This window comes from Miniopterus natalensis, chromosome 13 (genome assembly GCF_054644295.1).
Source record: "Miniopterus natalensis isolate mMinNat1 chromosome 13, mMinNat1.hap1, whole genome shotgun sequence".
NCBI lineage: Eukaryota > Metazoa > Chordata > Mammalia > Chiroptera > Miniopteridae > Miniopterus > Miniopterus natalensis.
Genome location: NC_142093.1, coordinates 2,476,419 through 2,488,683, shown reverse-complemented (window position 1 = coordinate 2,488,683; position 12,265 = coordinate 2,476,419). Strand labels below are relative to the sequence as shown.

At 46.9% G+C, this 12,265-nt stretch overlaps 1 protein-coding gene across 3 annotated transcripts in view; it reads left to right on the top strand.

The window, feature by feature from the left end:
• Window positions 1-8,270: 8,270 nt before the first annotated feature.
• ADAM17 (ADAM metallopeptidase domain 17) overlaps window positions 8,271-12,265 on the top strand; it is a 41,033-nt gene continuing 37,038 nt past the window's right edge. For all 3 annotated transcript variants that reach the window (XR_015715505.1, XR_001602209.2, XM_016199162.2), the window contains exon 1: window positions 8,271-8,460. Coding sequence is in view for 1 of the 3 variants with exons in the window: in XM_016199162.2 (XP_016054648.2) it covers window positions 8,370-8,460 (91 nt within the window). In the remaining 2 variants the exon portion in view is untranslated. The remainder of the gene's footprint in view (window positions 8,461-12,265) is intronic.

The following is a 12,265-nucleotide window of genomic DNA, read 5'->3' as shown; positions in this document are numbered from 1 at the left end:
TTTACTATGGCTTTGCAACAATTGCATACTCATATTTTAAAGGACAGGTGAATTTACTACTGAAGGTCATTGGTACCTCCCTTTGCTCTTATGTAAGATGTAGTGTCCCCATGTTTCTGCGTTGTGATACACTGGTGTAGGGGGCCTGGAAATGTATCGAATTGGACTACATTTCTTAGAGGTAGTGTTTTATCCATAGGTCAGTTTTGTGGGCCAGCTCTCCCTCAGATGCAAGTGATACCTAGTTAAGTGTTCATGGAATAAAGTGGACATTTTAAAACTAGAACAGTTTAATTACGTGATTGTGAGTTCTGTGGCTGGTGGTAGAATTATGCTTCAGTGGGTATTCAACAGAATGTCAGAGGACAGGAGTACCTTTAGTTTTCAAATAATTTCCTTTATAATTTATTTTTAAAAAATATAATCTGAGAAACAAGTTGTGTAAAATGAATCCTTTATCTCCTAAAATGTGACTGTGAAAAGACAGAATTGAGTAGGGCTTGGGGAAATACTCATTTAAGCAAGATTCCTAGGATTTTGGTCCCCAAGAGTCTAAATCAGTAAGACACTTTTTTTTCTTTAAGGCACAAAACATTTTTTATTTTTAATGAGTGAGAAATATATCTAAAATTAGAACTTAACACGAACATCTGAATCATTTCCCCAACTACTTGCAAACAAAATATTTCACATTCCACACAAGATTCTGCAAACCCATGAGTATAAACTCTGATCTTGACACTGAATTTGGATCATCTCCATGGAGAAAATCCATGAACCAGATGTGAATTTATTCTTCCAGATGTATTTTATGTGTTTGAGGACAATAAAACATTTCTTCACTGCCTTTATTTGAGGTCACTAAAAAAACACTAAGAAACAGCAAAAAGGAAAATCTACAGATGAGTCTTCCACTACTATAAAGCATTTATTGAACTGTTACTAAATCAGACTACAGATACAGTTGCTGCATTATCAGTTAGCATTAACTTGCAATTCAGAATCAACATTTATTATCCAATTTTCTCTGTTTTTGTTTTCACATTATATGGAAATTAAAGATATACATACAGTTTTAACTAAAATGTCATGACCTCAATATCCAAGATAAGTTTCTACACAAATAAATGAATAAGCAAAATTTAATGAAATTAGTAACACCTGAATCTAATTGCCTGGTCCCAACATTTGAAATCCTTTTATAATAATAACAAGCGCAGCTGGGGTGGCTCAGTGGTTGAGCATCTACCTATGAACCAAGAGGTCACCAGTTCGATTCCTGGTCAGTGCACATGCCCTGGTTGTGGGCTCGATCTCCAGTGGGGGGCGTGCAGGAGGCAGCCAATGGATGTTTCTCTGTATATCTCCCTTTCTCTCAAAAATCAATAAAAACATTTAAAAAAATACCAATGACAAGCTCAATTGCACAAAAACAATCTCCATCATATTAGTATCAACTAGCTAAACAAGGTGATTCTGCTGGCACACACAATTCAGTAAGACTCCTTTTTAAATAAAAATTACAGTAAAAATGTGAATTAGAAAAAAATAAAGTGGTTAAGTACTGAACTGAGCAGTCATGAGTTGCCAAAGTCTCAGCCTTTAGTCACACATTTAGTCTCCCCCTGCTTTAGGAGTTAGCACCTTGATAAGGGCACCCAGTCCTTGTGTCTCCTCATGATCCTCTGAGTTGGGCGCCTCCTAGCACAGGTAGAGGGGATTCATGGGACACTGCTGAGAACTCAGTAGCAGAGGACACCTTCCTCCGGAAAAGGGCAAGTAAAGTTTTCAGGTAGAGGGAGGGTTTAAGCCTTTGCAATCAGAATTTTTAAATGTTACATCTAGTCAGAACACTTGGCAGTTTTTCCTTTAGATTTTAATAAAATAATTGGGGCTGGGGATTACATTTGAACACTGACAAAATAGAAGCATTAGGGACTTCTATACCATCGTATAGTATGTGCAGCTGTGATTTGTTGATCTTAGACTGGGAAAGAAGAAAAATACACTTGGGAGGACAGGACTGGTACTTGATCAGCTTTGTGAAAGGAGAGTTGCCATGTATGTATGTTACGCATATTACTGTTGAGTTTTGAGGACATTACAATTAAGTACCAGTATAAACCTCCTGCCCCATAACTTTTTTGACTCATTCAGCAGGTGCTTAAGAACCTATAATACCTGAAGCTGTGATCATCATGAGATCAAGTTTGGGGCAAATTTGCCTTTTACTTTTTAGTGAAATTTTACATAACAGGTGGCTCCTCCTTCAGAGTCAATACTTTAAAGGGATTAAGTAATGAATACCCAGAGAGGAGAGCTGGAGGCTTCCCCATCTTCAGTTTAAAATCAGAACCCCTTACCCTACCCAGTTTTTCCCAGTGATTTAGAGTGTCGGCCCTGGAATGAAGGGTCCGGGATTCGATTCCGGCCAAGGGCCCCTACCTCGGTTGCAGGCTCCATCCCTGGCCCTGGCTGGGGCATGTGCTGGAGGCAGCCAATCAGTGTGTCTCACGTGAATGTTTCTCTGTCTCTAACTTCACTGCCTAATCTCTCGGCTTCAGTTTTCTTAAAGGGTACACACCTATCTTTCCCACGAGCCAACGTGTGAAAGTATTTCTAAGTGTAGAGGGTTGTGGACTGTACATGGAATACTTGGGCGGGAAAGTAGTGTCGGGACAGCCTAATCTCAGAATCGAAAAGTTCTAGTAAAGTGAAACCAGTCTTGTGGATAAGAAAGCCACACTTCAAGCAGACCTATTGCCCTAGATTTTCAAGGACAAACACAAAAAGAAAATGACAGTGTAACTTGGGAATGCAAAGTTCAAAAAAGAAAAAACTATTAAGCAATGGCTTTGCTTCTAATTAGCCTTCTCTGATGGAATAGATCCGAAAAGGTCATTCTGCCGAAATAGGTGAAGAAACGGCAAGACCCAGAGGAGAGATGCCTGCTTCTCATGAGTTAAATGGTAAATGCCTGGCAGTGCCTCCAGACCGTAACGATCAAACTAGCTTCAGGCTCACCTGCAGGGTTTGCTAAATACAGTGTGTATGTCTCGGGCAAGCTTTATAGGTTACGTGCAGGTGGAACACGTTCCCAGGGGATGCTGCTGCTCCTGGCCAGGACTGGGTACATGGGAGGATTAAGGACAAAGTAAAGATCAGGTGAGTTTCACAGCAGGGGAGTAAAAATAAGTCAGTTAAAGGATCCTGGGGTCAAGCAGCACACTGTTGAGACTTGTGCCCACCTGATGCTAATGCATGAGAGGGCCTTCGACTGAAAGGGATTGGGTTGTATACGCTAAAGAGCACAGGCGGCCTCTGGTTCACTGCCCCGGCCCCTCTCAGTCATTGCCCATGTTAAGGGCTTTGTATTGGGTAAGAATGAAATGAAGTTTTGCTCCAGAAGGAGAAGCTGGAAATCCAGCCAGAGCTGCTGTTGAACAAGGTTGGGGAAACCCTGGGGACACCAGCTCCCCGGAGGCTCGAATCGTTGCCTTGACCGTCAGGTCCACAGTTACGAAAAACACCTGCAGAGACATGGGAAGGACAACGCCCACAGCTTCATTCAGCTTGCCCTGCACGCCCCCGCTGGGGATCGAGCCCGCAACTTGGGTGTGTGCCCTGCCTGGGAACTGAACCAGCTGCCTCCTGGTGCGCAGGATGACGCTCCCCCAACTGAGCCACACTGGCTAGGGCGAATTATTAGATTTTCAACATTCATCAGCTGAACTCTGTTTTTCTGAAAAGCACTAAATAGAACAGGCCTTCAATTAAGGTCTCTGGCCACAGTAGAACTGGAGGGTAATTGGTGCTGGGCTCCCCGCTGGGGCCTGTCAACCCAAGAGTAATGACTGTTGGCCACTTTAGACCTGAGGTAATTTCAAACCAGCACAAGTTTCCATTTTTCTCCTTACCCAATCTGCTCTCTATGTTCAGTTTTTCATGTGGTTCAATTAGTCTGAGATCTCAAGGGGGAGAGAAGGGATTTAGAAGGAAAAGAACTGAGGCAGCTACATATTTTGTATGGCCTGTAATAGGTAGGAGGTATGATAGCTCTGTTCACCATGTTCACCATGTGCAGGTTAGCCGATGCAAGTCATCCTGTGATAAAGGCCAGGATGCCTCACAAGGAGTCATGAGAAATATATATGGAGAGAAATGGTTCCTAAAATTTTAGAAATGAATCTTCTTGAAATAATATCTTCAATGAAATGGCTGGTTTCCTTTCCTTTTTGAACCTGGGGAAAATATTCCAGTTTCAAGTAGGTCCAGTTATATTCTTGCCCATTAAAAACATTCCTTTGATCAGTGAGAATCCTCAAGTATTCTGCTTTTCTTCATGCATAATACATTTTTCATTTTTCCTTCTAAAAGGATCTGAAGTAGGTTAAAATTTCTGGACTAAAACCTGGAGTTCTGCCCTAGCTGGTTTGGCTCAGTGGGTAGACCGAAGGGTCCCGGGTTCGATTCCAGCCAAGGGCACATACCTCGGTTGTAGGCTCAGTCCCTGGCCCCAGTCCAGGCACATGCGGGACCAACCAGTTGATGTGTTTCTCTCTCTTTCCCTTCCACTCTCTCTGAAAAACAATGGAAAAAATATCTTTGGGTGAGTATTAAAACAAAACAAAACCCTTGAGTTCTTGGTACATGACTTTGCATGTAGGTATATTCCTGCAAGTGGGTCTCATGTGATAGAGGTTTGTGGGTTGACTCATACTTCGCACAGGTTTATTAACTGGCAAATAAGCGTATGGATGTAGGAATAACTAGTATTTTAGAAATAGAGTGATAAATGCTCTATACATCTATGAGAACTGGTGGGATAGGTATAGGAAAAAAGTACTTAAGAGAAATAGACTTAGAATGATGACAGAAGGGAGGAAAAAACAAAAGCCTCAGCCAGAACCAATCAGGTCTTTGATCATTTAGGTGAAAGTTCTAGAACCATATGCGGCTCTCTGTGTTTAATAATTATAAATATTCTTTAAAAATTTTTTACTCTTAAGTTCACTTGCAGTAAGTATCTAAGTTGTGTATAATTCATTTAACAGCATGGGATCAGTAAGTCTCAAGTCATCTTTTGCTTATCTTTATTAAATTTTAAATTAAAAGAACAACTTCAGGTTTTAGGAGAGGAACCCGGCGTCCAGTCAACTTGTTCATGTCGCTTTTTTCTTTTAACTTTTATTTATTGATTTTAGAGTGAAAAGAGGAGAAAGAGAGTGCGAGAGAGAAACATCGATTTGTTTTTCTTATTTATGCATTCATTGGTTGATTCTTGCGTGTGCCCTGACCAGGGATCAAACCTGCAACCTTTGTGTATTGGGACGATGCTCTAACCAACTGAGCTACCTGGCTAGGGCTCATGTTTTTAAAAGGGCAATGACAGCCCAGCTGACATGGCTCAGTGGTTCAGCATTGACCTAGGATCCAGGAAATTGCAGTTCGATTCCCGGTCAGGGCTTGTGCCTAGGTTTTGGGCTTGATCCCCAGCAGCGGGCATGCAGGAGGCAGCTGATCAATGACACTCATCATTGATGTTTCTCTCCCTCTCCCTTCCTCTCTCTGAAATCAATAAAGATGTATTTTTTTAAAAAGAGGGTGATGATAGTTGTGTAACAGATTACCCCTAATTTAACAGCTTAAAACAATAAACATCTGTCCTCTCCCACAGTGCCTGAGGGTCAGGAATCTGGGAGTGATTTTTAAAAAAAATATTGTTGCATGCTTTTATATTTGCCCTTTTTCTATTTTACTTTTAAAAGTATGTTTTTATTGTTTTAGAGAGAGAGGAAGGGAGAGGGATATAGAGAGAGAAACATTGATCGGCTGCCTCCTGCACGTCCCTTATTGGGGAGCATATGCCCTGACTGGGAATCAAACTGGCAACCTTTTGGTTCATGGGTCAACGCCCAACCACTGAGCCACACTGGCCAGGCCGGGAATGATTTAATTGGGCTCAGGGTCTCATGAGGTTGTAGTCAAGCTGTTGAGTGGGGGGACTGCAATCATCTCAAAGTTTGCCTGGGCCTGGAGAATTCACTTCCAGGCTCCCTAGCATAGTCTTTGGCATGACTCAGTTACTTGCTGGTTGTTGGCTGCTGACCTCTATTCCTATGCACCTTCCATGTCCTCACGACCTAAAAGCTGGCTTCCTCCAGTGTGATTCAAGGGAGAGCAAGCAAGCAAGGGAGAGAGCTCCAAAGATGGAAGACAGTTTCTTATGACCTAACCTTGGGAGTGGAAAACCATCCCTTCTGCTGTATGCTGTTGGTCACACAGACCCACCATGGTCCAGTGTGGAAGGTGACTGATTTTATAGGGGTGCAACTATCAGGAAGCAAGGATTATTGGGGGCCATCTGGGAGGCTGGCTACCACAGTGGCTATCAAATATCTCAGATATGTATATTCCATTGGGGAAATTTAAAATAATGCCATAACAGTTCTAATTTTAAGTGTACATTTACATTACTCTGAACATTCCATCCTTTGCAACTACGTATATTTATGATGAAAAAATTTTTTTAAATGTATGAAGGGGGCACATATTTTTAAAAAATCTTTTGGGGATAAGAGAATAAAAGTTTGAAGACCACAGGCTTAGACAACTGGTTCCTCTACCCAGTGGGCCCCTTAGCATGTTCCTCTGGCTCTTTATCTCCCCCACGCGGTGCTCCTTTATCTTAAAGGTATGGACAATTCATAAATGAAAGACAAACCTCAAATTGGAAATCATAACTTGGGTCATGACTTGTGAATAGGAAAGATTACTTGAAATCCCGACTGTCCCTGAAAATCTAGGGCTTCCGAGGATGAGTAAGAAAACGGAGTTTAAAAATGGCATTCATTAAACAGACCTTAGTAAGTGCCTTCTATGAGGAAGACATGGTAGAACTGTGGACACCAAAAAAATATAACCCAGGATCTACTCAAGTTATAAACTGGACAAAAACGATGCTTGGGTTGTATTAAAAAAATAGTACACAGCTGTCACATTTTTATGGAAGTTTTAAAAAATGTATAGGCGAAATTTGGCTTATGTTTTGATTAGGCATGCCATCAGTGTGTGTTTAATGAAGAGATCGGGTTCAGTTAGGCCAAAAATGCACGAGGCCGGTGATCATGAGTAACTTGGAAGAGACGCTGGGGCCACCAGGAGCCCGACCTGAAACCAGAGCTGTATCTTACTAGGAACTAGCCTTGAAACTTGCCTGGGCACGACTAACCCTTTACCCCTACCTACCTACCACTTCGTGGCGGAGACGAGGCCGTCTCTTAGCATTGTTTGCGGGTAGTTTTTATCGCGCGCTCTACTACCAGTCAAACGTATAAATACGTTTCCCGCATACAATGTGCGGGAAATGTGCGATGTCCTACTTGCATAAACTTCAGCTGAACCAAAACAGTAGTGTGCGCCGGGACTAGGATGTTTATTGCGAACCACGGACACGCAGCTGCAGGCAGAGCGCGGCCGTCCCGCGCGTTCGCGCTCCCAGCTGGGCCCGCGGGTCGGCCGGAGGTTCCAGCTCCGCTCCCGCGGAGGACGCGCGAGCTCCGGGGCGGCTTCTGGAAGCGCGGCGCCGCCCCTGCAGCTGCGCCCGGAGCGCGGGGACAAGGGCGGCTGCTGCTCCCCCCACGGCGCCCTCTCGCCACGCGGGACGGAGGCCGGAGGCGCCGCGGGAGGCCCAGCGCACCCCCGTCTGCGCCCCGACGCGCGCCCCGGGGCCAGCGCCGCCGCCTCGCGGGAGCTGGTCCCCCGCCCCGCGCCCTCCGCCCTCGGGCTCTGGGTCATCCCCGGGGCGCACACGGCCGGGCGCCCCCCCCGTCCGCCCCGCACCCCGCGGCGGTAACGTGGAAAACGGATCCCAACCAGAGGCGGGACCGAGACAGGGGAGGAGGCCGGACGCGCCCTCGCGGGCCTGCTCCCGACTCCCGCCCCCTCGCCGCGGTCACCCGGGGACAGGGGCAGCCGGGGACACAGGCGAGGTCCCGCCGGGTCAGCGCGGGGCGTCGCGGGTCGCGTCCCGACTGGCGTCAGCGCAGCCGCAGCGGGGCGGAAGGGGCGGGGCGCTGGCGCGGGGCGGGGCGCGCGATGGCCTCCCGGCATGCCGCGCGGCACGGCTTCCGCCTGTGGGCGGTGCAGGCGGCGGCGGCGGCCGGAAGTGGGCTAAGCCGGCGCCTCGGAGCGCTGCCCGCACTTCCGGAGCCCGGAGCCCGGCTCCAGTCTTCCTGTAGGCGGCGCGGGAGGAACGATCGGTGTGAGGGGCCGGGCCGGGCGGATCCCTTCCTCCCCCAATGTGAGCGGCGCCCCGAACCCCGGTCCGGCGAGGCTGCGGAGAGACGCGGACGCGGCGGCCCGGGAACATGAGGCAGTGCGTCCTCTTGCTGACCAGCCTGGTTCCTTTCGTGCTGGCGCCGCGACCTCCGGACCAGCCGGGCTCCCCCGAGCGACTCGGTAAAGACCCGGGGAGTCGGCTCGGGCCGGCGCCGGGCGGCCGGGGCGCGCTGCTCTCGGGCAGAGCGGGGAAGCGGGAGCAGGTGTTTGGGGGCGGGGGACGGGCGACTGCGGCGCGTCCCCAAGTTTTCTGTGTCTGAGGGGGTGTGGCTCGGAGTTTAGGGAGGGAATGGCGACGGGCCGGTCTGTGAATGGGACGCGGGCCCGGGGGCGCCTCCCCGGCGGCGGAGGGCCTGGGGCGCTGCTCCCTGGGTCGCGTCTGGGGGGTGCGGGGAGCCGGCGCGGGTGGAGGGGCCGAGGGGCCCGGGGCCTGCCCGGCCCGGCCCGCGGCGGCCGCTCGGGCCTGGGCGCCGGGGCTGCGCCGCTCCGGGGGCGCGCCAGGGCCTCTTCGCCTCGCCGCCGGGCGGCGGCTGCGCCTGTGAACACCGTCCGCTCGCGCTCCGCTCCTTCGGCTGTAACTTGCTGGAGGCGCTTGGGGCCGGGAGCGCTTCCACCCGCCCCGGCCGCTCGTGAAGCTGCTGCTGCTGCGAATGTTTTCCTTGAATGTGTCCAAGAAGCGAGCAGGGATGACCCACCGGGTCCGTTTTGAGCCTAGAAAGGAGAGGCTTCCTATTTGGGTTTTCTAAAGAGGTTGGATTTTAAGCATGGGGGAGCTTGGAGAGGCTCGGAGTCTGGTCGGTGTAAACCTGCGCTGTCCGCGGGGTCCTCCGTCCGTCGGAAGCTGCCGCCCGAGTGCCATCAGTTAGTAGGAAAGGGAGAAACGTTTCCTTCTGAGCACAGCCTTAGCCTCCCTGAGTGTTCATGGTTGGGTCGGTCCCCGGATCCCACCAGGATTTAATAATATACGGGGCTGTGCAGATCTTGACACCACGTCCATTTTCTTAATGGCTCATTAAGTTTCGTTTCCCTGGCAGGTCTTTTTCCTTCTTTGATGGACAGTTGTCATGGAGGGAGGGTGTTGAAGGTGCTGGGCGTTCTCAGGTGAACAGCTTGGTGGTTCTCTCTAGCGAGATGGGTTGCAGGTGACTCATTGAATGCCTGCAAGGAGGCGCTGAGATGGGATAAGCCAAGCCCCCGGGAGGGAAACTGGGGTAGGGATGGTCAGGATGAAGCGAAGGGGTAGGGCGAGGATCCACTCTATAGGGATTGTTGCTAACGTAAAGAATAAACATGTATTGTGAGATATTAAAGTTGTCACCACTCTAAACACAACTGTTTGTTTGACTTTTATTCTGTTTTTCACAGGTGGAAAGATAAACATGAATCCTAGGGATGCACATAGCATAGAGGAAAACCTTGCTTTCCAGATCAGTTATCAGCAACATTCAGAGATCATAAGGGGGGTTTTTTGGCCTTTTTTTTTTTTTAATGTGCAAAGTGCAGAAGGCTGGTGCCAGAAAGTGCAGGGACTTACCCATTTATTCACCAGATGTTTGAAGAACACACTGTGTGCAAGTATTAGGTGTGGTTTTGGAAATAAAATCAGAAAACACCCATCCTCACCACACTTTTGAGGCTGTGGAGTAGGGAGCTTTAAACACACAATTCTGAAACAACCTGGAAGAGCAGAGTCTGGCAGGCGGTGGCATCATGAAGGGAAGTGGAACCTGGCCTGGGAAGGTTAGGCAAGGCTCCCTGAAGGAGGTGGTATTTGAGCCCAGGCTTTAAGGTTAGGTAGGCAAAGAGGGAAAGGTGGACACTCCTGATGGGGCACCTAGAGATGGTTGAAGTTAACCTTAGGGATCCTGTCTAGTTTTTTAAATAAAGCAGAAAAAAATGAGTCTTAGGTGTAGTGAGTTGTCAGGTTCACATACTGATAAATATATATCTTGTGGGTATTTTTTCTTTTTAAGAGAATTGACTCTCTGTGTGTTTTTAATGGCTCGGGATATAATTTGTTGCTTAACCGTACCATTATTTAGATTGAATTGGTCAAGACCAATGAATAGTTTCTTAGTTAAAGAGCATGGTTTATTGTTTATTAGCTTACTTATCCTATAAATGTCACTGTAACTGTAGTTCTAAATATCGATTAGGGATTTGGATCCAGGCTTTGGAGTACTCATAGGTCACCCAGAAGGATTTCAATTGAACTGTTATGAATTGCACAATTTAGGAAAGTTACGAATCATGTGAGCTTAGTCATGATGACATCTTGTTGGAGTTGCAGATGGGTGTATAAGTCTCACTTTGATTCAAAAGTGGTTTCCCTTTATGTTGCTTTTAATAAAAAGAGGATGTTGTGGGAGGAAAGAAGCATGTAGGTCACAGATGAGGGATGAGCGCTGCATCTGAAACGTATTTAGAAGTTTACCTTGAGGTTTTTGGTGTGGGGATTTTTCAGATTGCACTGCCCATTTCTCATTGACAGCACCGTTTTGCTTGGTATTTTGACATCTGGCTTCCTCTTTTGATATTAATTTTTTTACAGGCTGCATTCTTTTGAAACCCAAACACATAACCACCCTAACTGTTCCAGGGGAGACTTAATGCACCTCTGCTTTGTAGTAGTCAGAGATGAACTGGATTTCTAGACTAGAATGAAGAGAAGAGTTTAACAGAGACATGGTGGGGAAATGAGAAAGCCTGTTGGCCTTTGCAGGGTTTTCCAGAACATTAAGTGTAGGTGTCCTTCAAGGCCAAGTGTGGTTGATTTTTGGATTCTTCACCATTTTGTATTTATGGGAGATGGTGAGTGTTTTTAGTGGGAAGTATAATTTGAGGAAAGTATGAAAAGGGGGCAGGACAGGCTTCACTGAGGTAAGGGAGTGAAATGAAGTGCTTTTTCATGTATCCCCTTATTTCTTAGTCCTAAAGCCAACCAAGGACATGAATGTCTTCCTCCCCACACCTCTCTTTTTTTCTTTTAACATGCGTTTAGGCTCTGACAAGTCTCATCTGCTGCCTTGGTTTCACCTACCATTTGTACACATTCTGATGAATGTTATCTCAAACGTAGACTTGTTCTCTGAAGTTTCACTCATATCCGTCTGTCCGCATGATGCTTCCACCTTGGTGTTCACAGGCGCTTCAGATATAACATGTCCAAAGTACTCTGTGTCCCAAGGAGGGATTCACCCACACTGTGGCTTATTGCAGAGTAAGCTGGCCAGGCCACCCCGTCCTATGTGTTTTGGGGGAGTACCGAAGAGTAGTCAGGTTCATGTGTCTTCTGCACAAGCAGAATAAACACTCGACAGCCGTCCTGGCTTTATCTTTTCCACTCCTGACACCAGAAGTAGTGGTATGACACTGATAGTGTCATTTTGGGGGAACACTTGGTACTCCACGCAGCAGAGCAATGGTGAGCAGAGTGCTACAGGGGTTCTGCATTACACTTGCAAGGTGCATTCCAGGAAATGCAATTTGTTGCAAAAAGAAAAGAGAAATTAAGTAAAAAGTCCACACATGTTCCCAGACTCCGCTCATTTAACATTTCATTGTTTAAGAGTTGGTTTTATCTTTAAAATGTTAACTCTGGGCTTGATGAAAGAAATATGGATATACTTTATGTCTTTGTACCAAAGTCAGTGGCCTAAAAGCTTATCCCAGAAATGAAACAATTTAGGCATAAGAGAAGGGTGGAGTGGAAGGTTTATCAGATCTCCCATAGGCCACTCCACATTTACATCTACATCTATATCTACAAAGCCAGTGCCGGCCTGAAGGTCCAACTTTCTCTATTCTTGAAGAACATGTACGAGGAACAAAGTTTCTGCTGCTTTTTACCACTGATGTCAATGTTGAAAGTCATACAATAACAGATTTGCTCTCTCTCTACCTAAAACCACTTTATGACTTGTCA